This window comes from Lepisma saccharinum, chromosome 2 (genome assembly GCF_977018435.1).
Source record: "Lepisma saccharinum chromosome 2, izLepSacc3.1, whole genome shotgun sequence".
Classification (NCBI taxonomy): domain Eukaryota; kingdom Metazoa; phylum Arthropoda; class Insecta; order Zygentoma; family Lepismatidae; genus Lepisma; species Lepisma saccharinum.
The window spans coordinates 38,510,282-38,535,674 of record NC_139230.1 but is presented as its reverse complement, the minus strand read 5'-3'; the positions used below and the strand labels follow the sequence as shown (position 1 = coordinate 38,535,674).

Genomic DNA, 25,393 nt, shown 5'->3' with positions numbered 1-25,393 from the left:
GTGCTGTATCTGAAATTTTCTCAATAAACAATAAATAAATAAACATATAATAGTAGATATAATTGTTAGGCCAAATTATGTGAGATGGTTAGTTACTTCTATAATATACCACATTTCAAATATCTCGTTTGTGATATTTTGCAAAGATTTTTCCTTCCCAATGAATGTACCTTTGCAGATGGTGTTCTGATAGAGATATAGAGGCCTCGCCGATGGCGTAGTGGTAACGTCGAGGCCTTGTAATCAAGGGGCACGGGTTCAATACCCGGTGGAGGCACAATGCACAGTGGTTCGGATCACACTTTAAGCTGTAGGTCCAGTCTCGATTAGCGTATATGTGCATAAAGTGGGCTTAAAACAAAAACTCAACTCTATGAGAGATAAAACCCATGTCTCCGCCAACACTCTTGCAAATGTGGAAAAGGGCGTTCAGTTAAATTCAATATCTGTGCACACGATGAAGCAAAATCTGAACGTTGTATTCGTCAATCTCACACATCTCGACCAGTTACTTACTTAATAAATCTAGCAAATATAATTTATAGAAATCGTAGTAGATCTCCCCCACCCTCAAACATACACACGGAAAGGAGGGGCAAAAAACAAACGCCTCACATGAAGGTAGTATCAGAGGATATTGTGGCAAGTGATGTAAACACGCAGAATAAGACTTCACAAATGTTATCGACCCTCACACAAAATACAATGTAGCATGCTTGAACGCCTAGCACCGATCACCACGTTCACCTGGAGAAGGCATATCTTTCCAAAGACTAATGTATATCAGTAACGTCCCTGAACTAATACCACAATTCTATTTTGATTATAAGATATTTGTAAAGAAGCATCGCCGTGTTTTATGTATACTGAACTTCAATCTAGCAATTACTTGTCAAATTTATCTTTACTTCCGCACAAAAAAAGCGATTACGTCCACAGGTAAAATAAAAATTATCACTGTGCGGAAGGTCTATTTTGGTGTTGAACCGCGATAGTCTATCTTACTAGAAATATGAACGCGATGCACACCAAATACTTATCTCAGCGAGTAGCTCTGAAGAAGTGAATAAAATTCATCCTTCTTTGGGACTGACACCGTGACAAGCATCATTAATCAAACTTACCCGCATCCATCCCACCTCCGTCTAGGAAGAGATCCTTAACCAGTAGAAGATGGTAAACATGGTCACTTTATTTCAGGTAAGATGAGTTAACACATGTAACATATTCACCATATCACCTACGTTACACATTGTTGTGACCATTATCTTCAACACCTGCAGCGTTTTAAAGCGAAAACCGAAATAGAATCCTGCACCAATTGTATTCAGCATGTGTTGAAGTTTATGATCAATCATTCGGAGCGTGAACAGTTCAAATTGTTGCTATTGTTGTGGAGATGAGAAGTTAATGTTATTAATAAATACCTACGATGCAAATTGCAAATGTACGTGAGCACACTCGCACATGAACATGGGTGCGAACATTTTCATTGAAACTAGTTTACAAATGCTACTTATGAAACCTGATGTTGAGAGGACTGTAGGAAGACCATGAGGAAGATGGACAGGCAGTGCCCAAATGGATCTAGAAGAAGTTAACAAAGATGAAGACTGCATATTTTGCAAACGATAGCGACAGATGGAAACGTTTATGATGCTGCGGTAACAAATCTCGAAGTCTATGAATGCCAAACAGTTGTTAGTTGGGACTGCTTGAATAATATCAGCACAGTACATAATTTATATCAAGTCTTTCCATAACATGTACGTATAATAATTTATGAATTTTATTGTCCTACTCCAAAAAAATAAAACACAACATATTCATTCTATAATATGAATACTTGTTGATTGATTGATTGATTTGGTGTTTTAAGTTCACTTTATGCATAGTAAGGCTAATTGGAACTGGACCTACAGTTTAAAGTGGAATCCGAACCACTATGTGCTTCACCAGGTATCGAACCCGGAACACCTTGATTACAAGGCGAAGAAGCTACCACTGCGCCATCAGGGAGCCCCTAATAGGAATACTTGTGTTTCATGTGATGAAAGATTGTGAGCATAAGAAGTGTTATGTATAAAAAAGTTTGTATATTTCTATCTAGAATTCGATACGCGGTGGATGCACAAGTGGTTCGGATGGTACCTTAAACTGTACGTCCAGTCCCGATTAGCCTTCCTGTGCATAAAGTGGACTTAAACCCGAAACTCAAACTCGTTTATACGTTCCTACTTTTAATTCCGCAAGTGTGGAACACTGAAGGGAATGCGATGTTTACGAACATAAATTAGCTTTGTGTTAACATCTGGAAATTTGAAATGTGTTGTTATTGAAATTTGGAAATATGCTTTACACAGACTCGAGTTGTTCTGTACGTACTACAACACAAAAATCATTTTCAAAGCAGCAGCTTGGAGTACAGAAATTATCTGCTTTCATTTTTTACATCTTATCGCGAAATCACGATATTCATTTTCACACTCTTTCCACCAAAGTAATATAGAGTTTCTGATGTATATTAAACATTTCCGACTTCACCTAATGCCCCCTCACTGTCGACATCAAGACCTATCAACTACGATTCTAAAGAAAAAAATCTGAAAATTTGGCTAAGATGAGCGCAACTTTAAGCTAGGAAGTTTAAGCTACATTGTTCCAACCGCAACGCTTCCGACAGAGCATCCTGCTGAGAACAAACGTATCTTCAATCACTGGAATAGAGTTACATAACTAAGCTGCAAGTCTTTCTTCTGTAGATGAGTGAACCAAGAGATTCGGAAGGACCAGCAGGAACTGTCGGAAAGAATGAAAAGACAAAAGGAAGAAAAGAACCCAGAAAGAATCAATTTCAACTGCTGGAGATGTGTGGCGAGGAGGGGAATTGAGCGTGTAGAAGGGTTGGATGAATTGCTGAAACAAAATACGGCAGAAGTAGTCTACGAACAAAGATTTTTATCTTACCAAAGGAAAAAAAAACTACTATTCATATATCAAGTAAAAACCTTTACCATTCTCTGAGGATGTGAGTATAAGTTGCAAATTAAGCGAGAGGATCAATTTAAACATAATTTAGCTCACAATTCCAGCCAATACGTAAAAGTAGAATGTAATACAAACATGCATATATTTCACATATATTTTCCATGACAAGAAAAAGCCAGAGTTCAATTAGCTTACTGTGCACATCTATTTTTATATGAGTATTTTGATATTATCGGTGATCGGAATCGAAATATTGTTTTCAACCGATTTCTGTGCCATGCTAACATCACTTGATCACGTCTATGTTGTTTCTGTTGCTGTGACGGCACTGACAGATAGATAGATCTCAATTTAGCCGATTCTAACTGTTTCATCAACTTGAGAGCAAAAACATTTTAAACGATTTACTTCTTACGAATGTTACTTAGTTGGGACTACTTGAATAATATCAGCAATAGCGGGTACGGAATTCTCATTTAAGGTCTCTCCATAACATGTAGAATCGTTTATGATATACCAATTGCTATAATATGAATACGTTTCACGTGTTGAAAAATTGTGTGAGTATAAGGAATGAAAAGTGTGACGACGATATAAGGATATAAAGGGAAGAAACAAATGATATAACCGAAACGTAGTGGTGGATTGGTGACCTTTTTCAGGTAGCGCCCCTGTATTCGTATGGGTTCATTAACGATTTCGTATATTATTAATTGCTAGTTTTAGATGTATCCGAGGGGAAGCGATCGCTATATTTTAGACAGGAGAAGGATTTTCACTTGTCTCTCCTTAATCGACCATGCCGAAAAGATGACATCCAAACTACATCAATCAAAATTTTGAAGTTTCTTGAAATCTATATTAACTGTGACGTTAAGTACCACCAAGCTTGTCAGTAATTTTGTCACATGTGATATTTTCGTTCTATTTATGACAGTAAAACAGAAACAGGATCATTTCTCCGATAATGATGAAAGTATTGATTGAATCATTAAATCCAAGCACCTTCGTTTTCATACTGGCCTCCTGTAGTCTAATAGTATAACGCCAAATAAAGCTTCAGTCTGTGTTAGAATACCAGGTAAATTGTGACCATTCTTAGCTTGAGATTGAACCTCATCATTAGTTACATAGAGAAGTAAAAAATCGATGCAAAATCACAAATATCTACATACATGTATAGGTTGTCCCACTCAAAGAATCACCGTAGGAAAATAGTTTACAGGTATTTTTTCCCCCGCAAAATACGGAAAATGTACGATATATGTATAACACTATTAAGCAGGGAGTACAGTATTTTTAAGAAGTTTTATGTAGTTTCGAAAGTCGTTCATCAATACTCTTAATAGCATATTTATCTAACTAGCTACATGTAACTATTAAGAGCAAATTCAAATTGGGTTGGAAATATACACCCAAAGTTTGTTACGTGTAAATATAATATGAAAGTAAACTCCACGTACTGTATTTACCATAGCTGCTTATCGGCATAAGCACACTAGCTTATGATATTTTAATTTGTATATTAGTGGAAATTTTGTAGATCAAATTTACCGCACCGTTAGAAATTGTTTCGATTTTTTTCTCACACACACAGTAACATTAACGTATAGAAATTTAAATTTATTGCATCTGTGTGAAATGTTAGGTCATCATCATCAACACAAGCCAAACATTTCTTGATACTGGCAGTTGTCCATCGCTTTAGTTGTCCACAAGTGGAAACAGTTAATTCGAGTTAAACTGAGGAACAAGAAAATAAACCATTCTTAAACTGGATGTTATTTTTATTACGGCGTACGTTTCTACGGCATTACCATTTTCACTTCAAGAGATGCAAGTTTTGCAAACAGTTGGACTGCCAAACTACATTCCAAGCAAGGTTAAATTTTCAGCTTATAACTTGCATTGCACGCAACGTAAATAGTGTATTCGAGTTTTCTCCTAACAGATAAGTAAAAAAGTTGTTACTACTTTCATTTACCAGTGTTTGTTGCTTTGAAAAACTAATGCAAAACAGTCGACTCACATTCCACAAACGAAAAATCATGCCTAAGAATATATATCAGCAGAAACAAAATTTAAACGAGGAAAATAACAGTAAGTATTACTATGCTTTAATCTGAGTGGATGTGTCAAATAAGGGTTGACTAAGTACACAATTACCGTAACTCTCATTTCGAATATCTCTACGTAGTCTAAAATACACTAACGTTATTTTTTCTCTAAGCAGCCCACTGCGATGAAGAATCACCTGAGGTGGCACGTCATTACATCCGCTCCTCTTTCTGCTATTCCTAGTCTTTGTTAAAAATAGAACGGCGACTACAAAAGGAGTCGTGCATAACAGGTCTGCACCGCCATCAACAGCCTTTGGTCGGAAAACACTTCCAGTGTTCACGCAGTCCTTAATTCAACAGACATCTGTAAACCCAAAAGTGACTTGATTCGGTTCCATTATTAATGCAATCACTTGTGGTTGTAACAAGATTCAACCCACCAACTTCACAGAAAACGAACTAATCAGATTATGCAACTTTTCATATATACTCTTAAGAAGTTAACAAAGGAATCCCCGACAACTCAAGTATATCAGCAACACAATACTAATATGATGTATTGATATAAAGACAGCAACAGAATAAAAAATTATGGCAATGTTAATATCGCAGAGTTGATGTGCCTCAAAAGTGTAACTGTGTCAAAACGCTAAAAGTGGACTGATCTTAAAAACTCATTAACGTACACACACACACACACCATACAAACAGGAAAAGATTGGTTGATTTGTTGCTTTAATTCCACTTTAGGCACAGAAAGGCTAATCGGGACTGGGCCTACAGTTTAAAGTGGGATCCGAACAACTTGTGCCTCCACCGGGACAAACGCGAAAAGAATGCGGTGAAGGCAGTAAATATACGAATGAATACATGCAAGTAGAAAACACACACACAGCCACGGAATTATGATCACCTATATACTTAGGGGAGCATTGATCAAGTGACTTAAACACTTTTATGCTTGGACACAGAAATAAGTAAAAGTAAATTAGCCATTATAAACAATATTTCGATTTCAGTTGTTGGTGTGAAAATAGATACGCACAGTAAACGAATTAATCTTTCCGGTTTGAGAGATGTGAATATTGTATATTAATGGATTCATGGGTAAGGAGAAATGTGTTATGCATACAAATAAACACAAACACACCTACACGAAGGAATGTCTCTTTTTGGCGTGTGTATTTAAATATTAATGTTGCTTATTGACAATAATGCTATTATAAAAATATATGAAAATACATAGAGTGAAATTTTCATTTTGTCATTCATATCGCTGTCGCTTCACCATTGGTTTACCACCTTTCGCTCTATATTCGCATTACATATAATAGTTTAAATAATGTGATCGACAATAAAAATGTTTTATGTGTAGGGCCATCATATAAATTAAAGGTGAAAAATTGTATAGACTATTTGTTGTAAGGCTATTCACGATACCCGTTCAATGTTTGATGCATAATTTCAGAAATTACATTGTCAATTTGGTCATTCATCTGTTTAGGTGTGTCATGTGTTACAACAGTTCAACAGAGTATTGTTTAGAATTACTTCTGTCTAAGAACAATATGAATGTGTCTTAAAAATACAAGATACTCTTTTACGCAAACATAAAGAATATACGTGTATCTTCTGCACACACATTCCCATACTCACCTCAGTTCATTTATTCGATGTGTGCGTGAACAGCTTTCAACATTAAAGGAACGTCAAGGCTTTACGCACGAATTTCAATGTTTATAACTAACTCATATCACAGAGATCCAACCTCTGGTATAATGGAAACAATTAGGGTCAATACGAAAACAGTCGAGTGATGATGTGTAGTGTGGAGAGCTTGAATAATTGGGTGAAGCTTGCGAAAACACGTTGTGCGATATATTTCGTCCCACACAAAATCCAGATGGGCAGCACACGGATTGTTCAGATGGAGTTGGGGTTTATTTTAAGAAGGAAAAGATGCACAGGCGCGGACGCGTACATAAACAAAGTCTCTGCCATTTTGTTTTCTCTCCACCATGAACTAAATCGTTTAAATGGCTATAAACCGAATACCACGGACTTTTCTCTTCAGCATGTAGCTTCGTATATTGCTCATTATAGACAATAGTACGAACAATGCAAGTTAAATATTCCCGGTGAGAATTTAAATTAACTGTAAAAAATGTGTAGAACTTAATACGGATTTCTACTAATGCCAATTTTAACATATTTTAAATAATCCTGTGTGGCATCAGACTTGGAAAATAATAAAGGCTTATCATTCAGAGAGCATGCACACTGATATACAAGTCAAGCCATTCCGACACTCACAAAGCCGATAGAAATTATGAATGAACAATAAAACTCAAGCTTCACACTCCCAGTTTCGAATTTAAAAGGTCACATTCTAGTGACACGAGCTAGAAAAATAATTTTAGAAACAAAACTCCCAAATAGCTGCATTGACCTTCCCCGTTTTTCCCCCGCATCTTTTAATAAATCCCCCAACTTCCAATATGGTTCCTTCCAGTGTCCCATTTAATTCCACCCTTTACCAGCCTTTTCCTGGACGCTGTGAAATATCACTCTATTGATAATTGCTCGTGTGGAGACCCACTAATTGTGGGCCGCGATCCACTATAGTAGATGCTCCTCTTTCCTCTTGAAAGTTTGAAGAAGGTGTCGCGAAAGAATGTTTAAATTATCCTTATTACATTTTCATTCACTAGAATCAGTGACGTAGCGGTTAGCGTATCGCGAGTTAGTATGCGTGGGTTCGAATCTCTAATAAGAGACTGTCCCTATGTTTCTGTTTTCATCTGTGTTATCATATATATATAAATCTCGAGGCAGTAAAGTGGCTTAAAATAAAGTGAGGAAAATTACTTTTCTGCTTTGTTCGTTTGCCTGAATACTCTTCATCATCATGTAGCCACCATATTTTACAGAAGTCGATTGTTGCCTTCAAGTAAAAATTTATAACCGGAATTCGTATGTTGGTTGAATGTGGAAACAAGCTTCATTGAGTTTCTGAGCACAACTATACTTTTGCATTGAATTTTTTGCTCGTGCACTGCTGTTACTGATAATACAAATTAAATCAAATTCAAATATAATATGCATTTCTGTTTCATTTTTTTTCCTACACTGTAAAAGTTAACCGGAGAAATGACGGTCTAAGGCCGACAATTCCCGCTGCCATCCTACTAGCGGTAAAAAAACGACCACGACAGTTTATAAAGTAGTAACATCCATGACATAGCTACCATGTATTCTTAATGATTCAGTTTTTAAAAATATACATATCATGGTGCACGCAACTGTAATTTATAATCACTATTTATCGCATGATCAAACATTAAAACTTTAAAAAAAAACGGTTGAATCACAATTTTGTAAATCTTAATGGTAGAGTATTGTAAATTTTTTGGTAATTTCTAACACTGTAAAATTGAATTAGGTAGCAACCACTTCATGAATTGTGCTAGGTATTAATTAGGAAATAAATATATCTGGTAAAAGCAATTCTTTCATTGGTTAGGTAATTTTATGAACGCCACTTGTGTCAATTTTTACGTTAAATGTGATGTTTAGGCGAAGAGAAGAAAAGAGCCAAAATGTGGAAGGAAATGTACACGTGGCTTTGTTAGGGGAAGGGGGTGTATTATATGTAACGACTTCTCCATGTGCTTCTCTACATGGATTTCCACATAGAGAAGTATGGGAGGTCCATGTCGCCGGCCTTCGTGGCGGAGTGGTCAGCGTAACACGCTACGAAACCAGAAGTCCCAGGTTCTAACAGTGTGTTACGCTGGGCATGTCCGATCATCTCTTTCACCAGACTATCAATCATCCTCATCGGCACGATTAACCGAAGAAGTATAAACGCGACGCAAAGCAATCGTATTAGAAATAAAGAGAGGAGAATTGTGTTTACTTCCAGAGATATCCAATCGGTTTGATATTTTGGAGAAGCTCATGAGCAAGCAGCGAGCTTGACAGCTCTGTTATTTCCCCGGACTATGCATTGTAATTTATAAATACAGTAAATAAAGTGCAAACTGGGAACACAACCTGAACACGGAGCTTCACGTGGAGAAGCACATGGGGAAGTATAAGTTGTAATACCCTCATTGAAAATACCATTCCAGAATTCGCCTGAAATAGTGGAGAAAAATTACATAAAAAATCCACCAGGATGGCCGGTGTTTGGATCAAATTCCTTCACCACACTCCTTTGTTGATGCAGGACTTTTCCGATAAGAATAATCATAATTACTTATCATTATCGTCATACTGCAGTCAAGATTTTCTTTTAATTGTGTGTCCTTTACCTGATTCTTATTCCAGTTACGTTCACTATTACCGAATTTTGAAAGATCCTTACTTCAGGCAACTTAGCGTATACGTTATTCGTATGGACTAGTTTTCATCGGAAATTCTACCGCCGTCTATATAAATCGTAATAAAATGTTCGTTACTTATCGCATTTTGGAAACTCAAAACAATGGATAAATAACAAATTAGGTTATGCCTAAATAATGAATAGCCTGTCTTGCGTTCGGAAGATTTAACTCCAGCGTCAAGAAATAACTTCTTTTAACATATCCTCCTGTAACATAGTCAAGAATGTGCACTTAAGAAAATATGATCCAGGGATAACATCGCTTGTCGATATAATCGGCGGTTTTACAGTTGGAAGTTTAAATCAGGAAATACACTTATTCACATCAAGTTTACAATAATAATTTTCAAAGTTAATCTGAATAAACTGTATTTTTATCTTCATTAGAAGTAATTATTACTTTCTTTCTTTCTTCCTGTTCTGCCTTCCTTATTTCTTTCTTTTCTGCCTCCCTTACTTCTTTCATTCCTTCTTTCTTTTCTGTCTTCCTTACTTCTTTCTTTTCTGCCTTCCTTACTTCTTTCTTTTCTGCCTTCCTTACTTCTTTCTCCTACCTTTCTTTAATTAATTGTTCTTTCTTCATTGTTTCTATATATAATACCTACATTTTCATTTTCAATTTGAGCACAAAAAATAAATAGAATATTAATGTTAGTTGCTAAGTCAATTGGCAATTATAATTTATGAAAAACCTGAATTATTTGCGTAAAGAAATAACTAACCTACCAGAAGCATGCGAACGTACATATGTGAATTAGAGTGTTTACGTTATACGTCCGAATTTACTTTCATTTTGTAAATATACACACGTCAAGTGTCTCATTTGTAAACAAATGAAGTGTTCTAAATGGATGCCAATTGGACTAGCGGGAAGAGGAAGCCACGGAGTACATTCAGTGTCTGAATCAGCAAGACCAACTCTTTGGGCAAAGGCGACTCCTAAGAATGTAAGAGCACCGACGTTCGTGCCAAAGTGGGCCAGAATGGAGTTCAGCCAACGTTTACATGCCACACAAAAATCTCAACCACTACTTGGTGAGATGATGGTCAATGCTTTCTACGACGGGCAAAGATCTCTCCATGAAAACTGCACTTCGTTTCATAGTAAATAGTCGAACTTGGTACGGCTATACTATGCACGTATCAGAAACAACGATCTTCTAGAAAGGGGTCAGGCAGTTACCGAACTATTCGAGACCATGCACTGACAACTGAGGACTGGGAGAAGATATCTGCAACTTGGATGAACCCATTCACTATGTATACTTTCGTTCAAAAGTGGCACATTCTGGTTCTACAAATGTCCCACTTTATCCGAACAAGAAGTAGTTGGCGTAATATGAGATGTTGGAGCTCGGAACAGTAAATGGAACTCCTAAGATATATTTCTCATCACTCTCTGTTATGTATTCCGACATATTTTGGGATTGACTTCTTTTGTCTCCCTCTATGAGAGTAGACATGGTACAGTTTATATTTTAATTACAACTTTCCTCGTGTACTGTACACACTTCCTGTGTTTGTTCACATAAAATGCCTAACTCGTTAAGTTATTGACTATATCGAGTGAAATTTTTATCTCAACAGAAATGTACATCCATCCAACTCTTAAGAAAATATCGCTATTAAAATAATTTATAATGAACTAGGACGAGTACACACGTTGATTCACGTGATGTGTGTACGTGTATAATTGGATAATTCGAATTGCTAGTAATCGAAAAAAAAGGTTATTCCCCTTGAAACCATCTTTAATGACGTGATGCTTTTGTTAATTCGAACATTTTCGTGTCCCCTTGGAGTTCGAACTAAGGAGTCCACTGTGTATATATTCCAAAATGAATTCTTGGACACGCAACGAACTACTTAAAGAACTTACAAAATTTGATGACGAAGAAAAGTTAAGCAAGCACGGTCATCCCTTGAAAAGTTACATGCTTGGAAACTGTTCGATCTTGTTAGTTTACGTATATTGCGGTACAATCGAGTTTCGTTACAAAAACAACTTCATATAATATTTCAGGCAATCTCAGAACACAAATCGGTGAGCCTTGTCCACACACACAAAAATGGTTACATTGTAGTGTGGGTCCAATCTTCACATTTCTATTTGAACAAGCGGACCAGCTCACCGACCGCAACTTTGAGCAGGCAGAAAATAACCCATAATCGAATCAAGATTTTTCTTCCGCTTTCATCAACGGACTTACCGTTTACAAAGCTAAGCGACAAACTTGAACGATGGCTCCGCTCTGCAGGGAGTTCCACGCGTTCGTATCAATAATTACATTCAAAGCCGGTTTACTTTGACCTCCTACTCTCAGCTGAAGTTATGACCCATACGCATTTGATAGAACAAAAAACGCTAATTTCATCAATAAAGTAGTTATATAGAGAACGCTTTGATCAGTGAACCCTGTCTAAAACTTTTTTCCATGGATCCGCCGACTTTCACCTGCAAAATAACTTTATACCGTTTGGCGCCTGGCGATTTATCTGATCTCTAACTCCCCAACACCAAACAGTTGTACAAAAAAGGAGAGAGAGCAAAAGGTGTTCGGAGCATACCAAATCAACAGAATCATCATCTCCAAAATATGACAAAAAATAGTGGCAAAATAATACCGTAACAACAAACCGTTAATGTAGAATCCTTCTTTACACTCATCTGAGGTTCTTTGAATTTTCACGATTAGGCTACCGGTACATTATGTCTAATCATTTCAAACGATGCGAAATAATTACTTTAATTTTTGCCTTTTTCGTGCATTTCTACAATCAAGCCGCAATAAAGATCATATTACAATGTGAAATTTATTTTTCGTATTTAGAACCGAAAATTGCAGTTAAAGGCTCTTGTTCATTTGCATAGTGCTCTCATATATTAATTACTTACAACTTCACATATAAAAAGGCATGACAATATAGAACGTGTAAATATTGAATGGCTCACATTCAATGTTTCATCTATCGTGCTCTGACAAGCTATAAATTATAATGATACGAATATATTAATTAATTTATTCAAAATCATCTCTCAATCCAATCAGACTAGAAAACTACGAAAGTGATTTCAATGTTTAAAGATTTAAAATAGAGTAAATATTCGATTAGCTGACAGATATAGGCTGACATTGAAAAGCAGATATTTAAAAGGCCGACAGATACAGGCATGACAAGTATCGTCATCATTAATTATCAAAGCTACTTGCCCCCTTAAATCGATCAAATGACACTGACTTGAATTTGGCACATGCATGTATATGCAACAACCATAACCTACCATGCATTTTTAGAGCAGACCAAGAAAGAAAACTAAAAACCTGCTTACAAATTTTGAAACACTGTCACAAATCAAAAAGGGACATCGTTAATCTGTGTACAATGACTCTCCATATTCACATTTAACATATTGGAAACGATTTTGCTGTCATAACATACAGTTTTCGTGGTAGCATCTTACCATAGATCATGCTTGTCATTCCTGTACACCTTCCCTGGAATGGTTCATCGAGTTCCAAACAAATAAACATTTATCAATCCGAACCTGGCGTCTGACAAAAAGCAGAAGTAATCACCTGTCACTAACATGACAGCATACAAGTGTTCGAAATAAAACGATTCAAAATCACACAAATGAAAGTAGGGGTAAACTTCAACTGGAAAATTTGCAAGCCAGATAGTGTGAACTAAAATTAACATTACAAAATAGCAAATTTTTACTTTTAAAAAAAATTAAGGCAGTTGGGAGTATAAGATGATTTCCTGCAGTGCAACATTTGTTGTTGTTCGGTGAAACATATAGTTCACTATTATGAAATAAATAGTTAATAGGAGAACTCTTAAAGGTAAGTATCAAACCCTTCAAAGGTCGAAAACTAGTTTTCTTGCTTCCGGTTTCTTTTACTCCACTACTTATTTTCACTGTCAATTACAAGAACAACACCAGGACCTAGCACATGTTTATCGAATATTTGGGACTTTAAATTGAAATTAAAGAATGCCACTCCCTGATCTAATATTCGGCGTGACAATCCACTATGTCCATTAGCTTGGAACGAGACTCAGAGTAAATTATGGATGTTAATTCGTGTTTTCTCTATTTCATCATCCATTATAGACAGCGCAATTCATCTAGGAAGAAGAAAAACAACAGAACATAATTAGCCAAGCACAAATGTAAATTTTTGCAATTGGTCGCGGCTGCATTTTCACCGTTGTCGCAATTAATAACAGAGGAATATAGTTTATTCAATCAGGGTAATTATGAAGCCGGACCTTAACACATTTTAAATTAACCTTCATTCTCATTTATGTTGCAAAAATCCAAATATATTTTCCAATAATTTATTTTTTAATTTATTACATCTATAAATACTAAAATGATGATTCAATAACTTTAAAATTGGATCATGTAAATCCTGTGTAACGATGGTAATATAATTGATAATATTTTACTGCATGTATCAAGGACTAGAATGATCTCTCGAACAAAGATGTCCTCTGGTTTCGGAGTGTAGAATACTCTTATCCCGGATGATAACTCACTGTTCTCTCCTTATGTACTATTCGTAAATAGTACTTTACGTACTACGTATTTATGTATTACTCTTGTGGCCAAATCATCGACCAACATTGCAACCGTGTGTTTGAAAAAGACACGTTTTCTTTCCTTGATGACAATCATATGCACAGCACGTAATTACCATTTTTCGCCAATTTCTTGCCAGTTGGTAATAGTTCAATAAAACCACGCATACAATCTACAGATTTATCTTAATATTAGAAATCTCCTTATCATGCTGGTAAAATAAGTGCAGATAGAAATGAGATAAACAATGGGTTTACTGAAAATTTTCACAAATTGCTGTCCGTTTTCGTTATAATTATTTAGAATTTTTAATCAGGAAATGTAAAGTTTTCGTGTTAGATGTGTATCAACATTTGGAGCAATCCAACTCAACTCTACTCCATACGTCCGTCAAAAAAACAAAATAATAATAATAACTATGGAGATGGAGGACGGCCTCTTAACGAAATAATTGCACAATAGAAAAGATATGAGAAGTGCATTTCCTTACAAAAATAATAGAGGTGTGACATCCATCGTTATATATCTAGAACCACTACAGTCATTTCATTGAAAACTATTATCATTACCCTACTTCCTGCATTAGTGATAGTTTTGCTTTAGTCTGTGCTTTCATGGTTTCCTTAGTTACATTATACACAGAAGAGAAACTTATTGGTAGGGATTAAACACAACAACATTTAGTTGAGGAAGCTTTTAGCCAAAAAAAAATGTAGGTTTTACTATATTTGGTAAGTATGAACAAAGGGAGACAGAATCATGTTTTGTAGCTATTTTAAACCATGTTTGGTTTAGAGATGATATCGATACGAGACGGCACAAGACGAGAAGAAACTTGGCGGAGTCTTGGTCTCGTCTCGAGTTGTAAAGGCCTGTCTAATTGTCGATCACGTCTCGGTCTCGAAAGGCAAGTCACGGACTCGTCCGGAGTCTCAAACTATACAGTATAAACAACTTATACAGCGTGTCACCACACAAATTTACACACCGTACAGAGGTTATCCAGCCAAACAACTTTTCTTGATAAAGTTTTAATATTTGACGCTCGTTTCGGCGCTACGAACACTCGAAACACCTAATTTTATCCTGAATATATGCAACCATGCAGCACAAGTTCGAAATCAATAACGGACTCATTCTATGATTATCATAAACAAAATATGTAATTTAGTTATAAATATTGAGGTAGATATCCGCTTGGTATGTCTGAAGAAGTGGCATACTAGAATAAGTAATTTTTTCAAACATCATACCAAAGTTTAAAACGAGACCAAGAGTCTCGGACACTATGTCTCGGTATTGTCCCCATTTTACAGAGGCTTCCTCGTTCTCGGTTTCGTTACCAGCTCCCTTTCGGGGGGGGGGGGGTGCCCCGAACAAACATTTCGTTCTGTACATAACTAAACGTTGATGAACATCCATGGTAATTTCTACTCTCGAATCTAGCAGAGAGCAATGATGCCAACAAGATTCGTTGCAATATCGTCAGCAACTCTCACTTGGTGAAAGTTTGAGAAAGAATTTCCGGAGTTGCATGTTCACAACAAGTGCAAGAAAAAACATTATATACCCAAGCCTAATACTAAAATTTTGAAGAGAAGCCAGAATTTGTTTCCTTTAGAGTAGGTTATTACCGCATACACTGAGCAATTTTATACTAGGTGAGTGTTTATGACGAGAATCTACGAAAAAGCCAATTGTGAAATCCTGGAATGTTAATGCGTGACTAGAGTTTAAAAGGCTATCTTACATTACAGGAGTCTGATTTAAAATATAACGAACAGTAACGAAATAATAATATGAACTAACTGCAAAAAAGCACCAGAAAGCATTTCCGGTAATTAGCATGATTGGTATAATACCTGCACCTAAATTAAGCCTTCCAGAAACTTTTCAATGAACGCGAAATATACCCGACGTCAGTTCTGCGTAATAATGGATATTAGGAGTGGAAGTGAAAGAACAAACACGAGATGACGGTCATTCACACACATACTTACTGAATCGAAATATGGCAAAAGTTTTTATTAAGGAACTGTATTATTAGGAAAAATCTCGTTCCATAAAGATAGATTTTCTGTAAATTACGGTTACAAATGTTAATAATTTTACCCATACAATCTTTATCAATTGCTACATAATACATTTCCCCAAATTATGCGTGCATTTCTGTATTTGAAACCCCACTTCCGTAAACCCGGCAATCGTCACACATAATTTTGCGCACAATAACAGTTACGATTTATTATATAAAGTAGGATTACACTTAAAACGTAATTTCATTTCATTAACAAACTAACTTATTCCCGTTGTATGTTTATACATGTGTATTCACTAAATGTATCCATAATTAATATTCTTCTGAATAATAAGACAATCATTGTAGTCTCAAGAATCCTTTCTCGTTTGTGCTTTATGCTACTTGAATAACATATCGTCGACTACTGAAGTATAGAGATTTTGGGTTGCAGAATAAAAGCCGCATTAAATTCAAATTTAAGTATATAGTGGAATGTAATACGTGTCGATAATTAACCAGGAACCTGAACAGCTAACATCTGAATTGCACAATGAGTTATTTTCCGGGCTAACCTAAGTAAAAAGTTGCCTGTCTAACAGAATGTTAAAACAGAATCCCAACAGTAAATAGAATTTTAGAAAGTCTAAAGCATGAAACGTTAAGACAAGACAGTTGTACAATATTGGTAATGTTAGTAATCATAAGTATAACGTCAGTATATTTAGTTTGAGTTAACCTAGGCGCCATACAGATAAAGTTTCGGCTCAAGGGTTAACAGAGGTTCATCTGTTTGGATATCATCAAACAAGAAATAAATTGCAACTGGTATATATACTTCCGGCATCATCAAATAATTGCAATCATTCAATTTCGCATCTACTTTGAAACTATCTCGAGAAATTAATATTAAACCAAACTCAGCACTGGTTAGTTCACTAACAAGGAATTTAAACACTGCCAATGATGTGTATCATGTAATGCGTTTCCCTCATGAGCATCGAAGAACATAAGTGTATAACATTGATATTATATTACTATGCACGGTCAAAAGTTACACGAGAAATACTGCACAGATTTCTATGACACGGAAAGGCCTATATTTATATGCGCACAATCCCGCGCAGTTAATGAAAACTCTCCGATAACCTTGTATCCTTACAAATAATTAAAACATCAATTAGAAATGCAAACATTTTACTTAGGCTGAATAGTGCTGGAAACTCCAGCTGCAAAGCAGGATTATTTTGCACATGGAATATAATTTAAAAAAAAAAATGGACGTGAAGGACTAGACTATTCCAATATTTTGCCTGTCCTGTAAATTAGAACTCCAAATAATAACAAATACGATTCCTGAAACAATCATTATATATCGGAAAGGGTAACTCAGTAGTTTCTGCCAACAAAATCAGGTAATATAGTGAACTGCTCTATCAGACACAAATAAACACATGAACATTTGCTTGTATCCAATTACGCAGACCTCCGTGGTCGAGTGGTAACCCGAAACCTATGAAGCAAAAATGTTCTAATCACGAGTTTTAATGTTCAGTCAGTTATAATTAGAACTTGTCGCAAAATCAAATTCGAACATCCGTCTGCTTCATACGAAGAAATGCGACACTCGCTACATGTACACATCACAAATTTATATTAAGATAAAATTGCATCTAATTAAAACGAAAAAATACACCATGCACACGACACGATAAAACAAAAATATAGTGTAACTAACCAGTTAAATAGCACTCTACAGAGCAATTTCGCAAGCACCGACTTTCAGTAACGAATGTAAACGAACTAAAATCGGAACCTGACATTGAAATACAAAAGAAAATATACATACTCGAAGTTCATGAATTTATAAAAACTAAACTCGAGTACAAGTCAAGTACAGATCCACAGCCTTCGTTACTAATAGAAATAAAATAACTTACGGTTATCTACTTAAATCTCAATTTTGCATATGTATAACTCAACCGACACAAAATTTTATGTTAATAACTTTTATTTGTATGCACCTTGACAGCGTTTTTTACTCACTTTCAGGAACGTTTTTATTCTAGTAGACGGGAGTTGGAAATCAAAAAGGAAACAAAATAAATAACGGGAAACTGCCGTAAGACACGTGGGGTTGATATTTACAGTCTAATGGAGAAATATAACCGAAATAGTGTCGAGAAAGCATCAAGTTACAAGTTCGAAAGAAGCTTCACCGCGACAATTTCATTCTCTCGTTTCGATAGGCGGCAAGTGAAGAGGATACCAGAAATTATTTCTTGGTTTAATTGCATGCAGACATTATTCGACTGTTAGAAGATATTGAGAGCACACGCAGAAATGTTAGAAGGCAAAGGAGAGAGATAGAGTAGGCATAACCATGAGGAACGCCGGGAGAACTACTACAAATGGAAGCTGGGTGACCCGTCCATACTATAAATATCGGGTCTCTGAGAATTCCTCCACCACTCCGTGACGTGCTTCAAAGTATATATACGTCACCAAGGATAGAAGAACGCATCTGAACACGAGAGAGAAGAAACGCCGGCACTTAAGAACTACGATCACACGCACTGTCTTCCCGCAAATGTGGGAATAAACGGCACGAGAATCTTCCCAATTTTGACATGCATTCACGTTCGAAGACAACAGGCGAAAACTGATTCTTGACATTACGAACGTTCACTACAACCGTGTACTGTACAGACAGTTCTGTTATCTGGGGTTCGTATTGCGTACACACATTGAACACTTACATAAAGGCTTGATTTAATAACAGAGGTTCGAAATTTGATCACAAAACAAATTGAGTGCGGCATGTCCGTTCCAACGCCGGACCTTGCCGTTGGAGCGACGGGGGCTTTTTAAGAAGGCGTCCCTTAGTTTTTGGAACAAGGATTCCGCCGCAAAGAAACTTGGCATCTCAACAATTCCCGCGATATCCAGAACGTCCCGCCAACATGCCAATCAAAAGAAGCCACGCCTCCCGATCACGTGATCCATCCCGCACTTAACACAACACAACACTCTCACCTCGTGGCATGATAACATGGCACACGCATCGAAGAATTAAATCGCAACACAAGCGGGGGAAATTTCGAGAATGGAATCTGGAATTGCGCTTATTTGGGAAGCGGAAGTTACGCGCGTGTAGAGCTGCGATTTAAAAAAATTAGAGACGGTTCGGTTCGCACCTGGTCTCGACGTAAACAGAGATTCGCGCGTATGTCGTTTTTCCTTTTCGCGCACATGTAGAAAGAGTCGATACGGAAACTTTACGGGGAAAAATGAGTTAAGTCGCTAAAGATAAAAAGGCTTAAAAAATGTCCACCTGGCCTGATGAAGGCGCCTGTAGATAAGTCGACACGTCGGGTTCCACCATACAGCTCCGTAGGGTATCGGGAATAAACATGATCACCACCTGCTCCGTAGCTGCCAGCCACCACACTGCCATCAGCTGACCGTCGCTACGCGCGCCACAGAGCAGAGGGGTGGGGACAGCGGGGCTGGGCGGGGCACAAAACACGGTCACTGCTACCAACACGTGGCGGGCTGCTCTTACCATGACTGCGGGGCTGCTCCATCCGAGCGACCGGCCCACGGGGAAGCACACGGCCAGCTCTTTTACGTCCGCACGCACGCACGGGAACGCAAGTCCACGCCGAGCCTCGGTACACCACACACACACACACATGCACGCACCGCCGTAGTACCGTCTCGACTCCGTTCGGCTCATCTCGGCCGCTCTCGTTGCTCGTCGAGTCTTAAATCCTGAAAACAAAATTGTCTCGGAAACTGGGGAGATATGTCTAAACATCAACGCAGCCCTCAAGGCTCGTAAGTACGTTCATGTGCGCATGTATTGTGCTATGCCCGTCCACGTAAAACCACACGCTCGATCTTTCCTTACACTTTCTGAGAAACTTTAATTTAGCGGAAAACCACGTGTTTATTACTTACAATTTTTTCGACTTACGCTAATGTTTACAGCATGCGCATACGTCATTTGGGTTAACTCTGTCCGTCGAAATATTTTCTTGAGTCGACTTTAAGCATAGTTAGGTTAATCGGGATTGGATCTGCAGTGTACAATAAATTTTGTACCACTGAACTGTGCCTCCACCGGGTTTCGAGCTGGTGGCCCCTTGATAATCAGGTAATATTATAAAAAAACACCAACAGAGAAACTTATGGTGACCCCTTGATAATCAGGTAATATTATAAAAAAACACCAACAGAGAAACTTATAATAAACTTGTCTTATCATATATTAACTTAACTCATCAAATTAGCACTACGAAGATCTTAAAACATACCATTTACAAATTTTCGTCGCTCGTAAAAAATATCCAGTTGGCCATCATTCCTTCCCGTTATCGATTTCCAAGTCTTATGCGCACCTCTTCCATCTGAGCGAATATAAAAACAATCCCAACATATTTGAGCGAAAAAATACAGGCTCGACAAGGACTCAAACCCGTACCTTTGGCATCCCGTGCCATTGCCCTACTAACTGGCTACCGAGCCAGTCCTGGTTTCGCCTGATTTTTCGCGTCTGCTCTTTTATCGGTGTGGAATTGAGTATGTGTCAAATCGTATGGCAATTCAAGCATTGTACATGAACAGAGGTCCACAGCAACTCCAGGCAACAAGTAACCTTGAGTGGAAATAATAATTAGCAAATACTCGCCTCATACATACCTCAAAGTGGAGGAGGTGTTGCAAGAACTAACAAATTTTGATTGGAAACAGGACCAATTCATTAACATTTATTCTTTCATCATAAACTTTATGAGTTCTATCACAAGTTCTAGCACCTTTTACAGCCTCTGTGTTTACTGTTTGCTGGATATTTTTACAAAATACTTATATTTCAAGGGTTTCGTTCAGTTTTGCAAATACGTAGCCCGTTCCCGCGACCTGTTATTTATTTCTTGGCATTGACGTTTTTTCAAGCTGGTTTCTGTTTTCTATAGTTTTCGGTAAGAGTATGTCCTTATTTCCTGTGATCTAGGTTTAAATAATACACACACAAACGCACAAAAATCAATCGATCTACCAACATGAGGCACGGAAATTACATCAGGCAATAAGAAGAGCGACAGAGAAAGGTTGATGTAGGGAAGAGGCGAAATTCCATATCAACTACTGAATATAAGGGAAATGCCCTTGGAGAGATAGGATTCACACAGTATTTTTATAAACAGAAATCAAGGATGAAGAAATATACAAATTTGCGCTCTTTCCCCCATATTCTTGGTTGTGTTGCGAACTATTGCAAAAATATTCATCAAACTTTCTTTTAACCTTACTTTTTGGTCAGATACACTCTTCACAAATATGCAAGTGAGTTTGCACGAAAAGTTGGGGCAACAGAACAATACTTTTGGTGTTAATGCAGAATTGGCGTTGGGGCCGAGTGGTTAGCACATCGCGCTGCGACGCCAAGGGTCCCGGGTTCGAATCCCGGTCGGGCTTGGTTGTTTGTGAATGTCCATTCATCAATTTCATCATTTCATCACTCATCCCCATCTTCGCAAATTAGCCAAGAGGCACAAAACGCGAAGTAAAATAAACTAAACTAAAATCAAATCAAATCAAAGAATTGGCGTTGTTTAGCACAAACTTTGGTATCTTTTTACACCATTTGCTGTCAGACCACACAAAGTATGGAGGACTTTAATACTCGATTCGGTGTTCTGTTACACCAATTAGACTGTTACATCACTTATAGTGTGGGTTAATCGGAACTCGAACTACAGTTTAAAGTGGGATTCCAAACAGTGTGCAATGTGCCTCCATCGAGGATCGAACTTGGGACCCCTTGATTACAAGATCAGAAGTGGACCCCTTTGGGGAGGCCCGAATCCAAAATATGACAAAAAAATGTTCTAAATATACAAAAATAGTATACACTTGACGACGCTACAAGATGAATACTTTGGTTGGTGTAATACATGAACACTTTTTGAACACCTTTGGACACTTTCAGCAGGTTCTTGCATAGGTGCCATCAAAATTAGTTTTGTGAAAATTTGTATTGTGAAGAGAAGACTTCTTTCCACTAAAAAATTATGACAGTAAATACGCTCCATATTTCCCATATATACTGAGTCGCATTAAAAATATTGGTTACTAACACAAAAAGAAGATGTAAGTTCGCTTTTCAATAGAAACTCAGCGAAGAAGAATACAGTTTAGATGCCCAGATAGGTTAATCAGGACAGGACTTACAGCTTAAAGTTGAATTCAAACCAGTGCAGTGTGTCTCCACCGAGAATCGAAACCAGGACTGAGAAATTTATGCGCACACTGACATTTTGAACTCGAAATTCTTTGGCATGCCTAAAGGTCACTTGAGGTAAATGCTTAAGGGTATTTAAAGGGAATTCCTTATGTGTGTACCTATTCGTGTATTCACATTTAATTTCTAGACTGAGTCGACGCACAGCCTGCTTCACACAATTCTTGAGGTTATGTTAGAAATCAAGTCCGGTCTCTGATTGGCCCCTGAGATATTTTTAAACGGACTGGCAAACGCCCAAGAAACCGAACCAGAGGTTTTGTACTTACTATGCTCTGCTATTAATACGAAATGATACATAAATACCAAAATAATGAAACTGCAAAATTGCGTTAGATTTTCCAAAGCCGGTAGTTAAATATATATATAAAAATAAAGTTCTGTGGGAATATTCGGAACCTTTATTGGCGTACAACTAAAAGTCAAAGGGTAAGAGTACTGAAGAACACTGTTGATGAAAACATTAGCTCAACCGTTTCATTACTTCTACATAAGAATGTACAGTCATAGAGCCTTAATACCAGTAGTCCTATAGGGGAAGTACTTATTTCCACGAATGTACACATTCCTCCACTTCTCACGATTTGCGTATCGTTTACTCCAAATTCATGTTAACTTATGACAGTTTTATAAAGCTATCTGAAATATTGCCTTTTTTAAATTTAAACTAATTTTAATACTAGAATTTTACACGTACGTTGACTCTCATTGCTGTTTTCATATCCAGTATTGGACAGAAGTACCTCTCAATGGTACTCAACGATATTTTCAAATGAATCCTCAACGCGAAACGAACCCAGGACGCCACGCACACGCTACTGGAGACTTGTACCTCATTTATAACATCCAAAAGCCAAAGCTATTCTGAAAGGAACTATTTACATTGAAATTCTCGCCTACTGTCAAAGCGCCTCCTGTTTCAAGCCAATCAATAAAATTCTTGGGAAGTCTTGTTTATGAGATAACACAGAAAATTAATTTAACTCCTGATCCCTCTGCATCTGCATACTCCCAGCAGTCTGATTTTCCTTCAAGTTCCTGACAAGCTTAAAGAAAGAGCGATCATTATAGGGTCTGCGATGTCGGTGTCTCAGTACCTTTAAATGTTCACGTTAGTTAAACACTTATATGAGTATGATCGGTGCTGGAGAGCATTAAGTGGTCGATTTTCGATCTCGCCATCGAAGTTCCCGGGTTCGAGTACCAGCCTGTGCATGGGTGTTCTTTGCGTCTCCATCATTAATTACATCTCCTCGTTGCGATTGGCCAACCGTGGCAGCAAAGCGACGTTAAATAACAAAAATACAAGTATTAAACAAAATAGGTAATACAGTTAAAGAGTTAATGGATTTTTTAAAAATAAAAAGTCAAATGAATTATTCTCACTGCGAATATTAAATGCAACGGTATTTTTAGTAAACTGACCATTTTGTGATACAACGACCAACAAAAGGCGTTGTAACTACGAATACATAATGGGATTTATGGGCCTTTCCGATGGCGCAATGGTAGCGTCGCCGCCTTGTAATCAAGGGGTCCCGGGTTCGATACCCGGTGGAAGCACATAGTGGTTCGGATCCCACTTTAAACTGTAGATCCAGTCCCGATTGTCCTTACTGTGTATAAAGTGGACTTAAAACACCAAATCAATCAATCAATAATGGGATTTCTATGAACCCATATTTTGAGATTAGATAAGTCTCGCTGACGCTTACACACATTTTGTTAGTTAGTTCTCGGATCAATATCTAATATTCATTAAATCAGAGAGTAGTAATTTCATTTTACTAAGCCAAACTCCCATTTGTGCTCCCGAGTCTACGTTAATGAATGAATTAAAACAGGGTGGCTACAGAGAACCCATAATAGAATTCCCTAGCTTTTCCAGGTCCTTCAGGACACAAAATTGGTGCCTCTTCTGCCTTCCGAAACCACACATGCTCGAACAATCCTATTCGTTCCCTAATCCAAAAATGTAACTTACACAGAATTTTCAAATATAAAAAATTAGGAAGGGAAGAGAGATTTACCGTAGAGCGCGTAGTGGTCACCAAAGTAAGTAAAATAAAATTTTGTTTGTTAAGGAATCGTTTGGACACTACGAGTAACGAAATAGCATTTTTTTTAAAAAAAAAAAATCTGTATGTATCCAATGAAGCAGCACAGATTCACGGACACCAATGACGTTCATCTTGTCTCTCAGATATGATAGCTAAGAAGGTGTCAGTCAGGGTGGCGTAACTGGGCATTTTCCTCAAATTATAATTATTCAACTTGATATTTTTTGCATTAAAATAATATGTAAGTTTAGTAAAGACGACATGGCGACCTTTCTCTGAAATACCTCTGTAACAACCAAAACTTTAATAAGAAAAATAGTTGATCTCGATGTCCTCTACACACCATGAGAGTTGGTTGACGGCAAATGACAACACATATAGCATTACTGATAACATTCTGAACACCTACGTTTGGTTATAGACATTGAGACTGATACATGAAACATGGTCCCCGGTTCAGAGAGTTTTCATAATTATGTATTTCCTTTTTGAAAATAAACTAGTAGTGTATTTTATTTATTTATTTATTTATATTTGTTCCTTTACGTCGCTTTTCTGCCACTTTTCGCTAGTCGCGATGATAAGGATGAAAATGGTGATTACATAAAATTGACAAAGACCAGGACAGCAGAGATGCTTAATGACACTAGAATTGTCTCATGTGATCCTTATTCTGTTCTGATGTCATTTGGCTTTTTCTTACACTAACTTGGCTCATTTGCTTATGAAGAAATAAAGAAGTGTGTGCCGTAGTTAACAAGCACTAAAATGTTAATTTCATTCATTTCATATTTTGAATTTCCTATTACCAACAACAACAACAAAAAACAATTAACGTTAGCCTACAATCTAACGTGAAATGACAAAAGTTCAGAGATCTGTGGCCGAAAACAAAATTCCCCGACTTTTTCCTGATCTTTTACTGGTCACTGAAATTCCCGGACTTCTCCCGGTTTTTCAGTTTTGTCGCCACCGTGTACTAG

The 25,393-nt window shown here is 37.1% G+C and overlaps 1 protein-coding gene across 12 annotated transcripts in view; it reads right to left on the bottom strand.

Annotated features, from left to right (window-relative positions):
* NfI (Nuclear factor I) overlaps positions 1–25,393 on the bottom strand; it is a 436,655-nt gene that overhangs the window by 244,851 nt on the left and 166,411 nt on the right. For 7 of the 12 annotated variants that reach the window (XM_083117280.1, XM_083117288.1, XM_083117278.1 and 4 more), the window contains exon 1: positions 19,378–19,481. The exons of the other annotated variants lie outside the window; for them this stretch is intronic. In XM_083117280.1, the coding sequence (XP_082973406.1) occupies positions 19,378–19,458 (81 nt within the window). In that variant the 5' untranslated portion in view covers positions 19,459–19,481. Of the gene's footprint in view, positions 1–19,377; positions 19,482–25,393 lie in introns of those variants that run through there. 12 annotated transcript variants of the gene reach the window in all.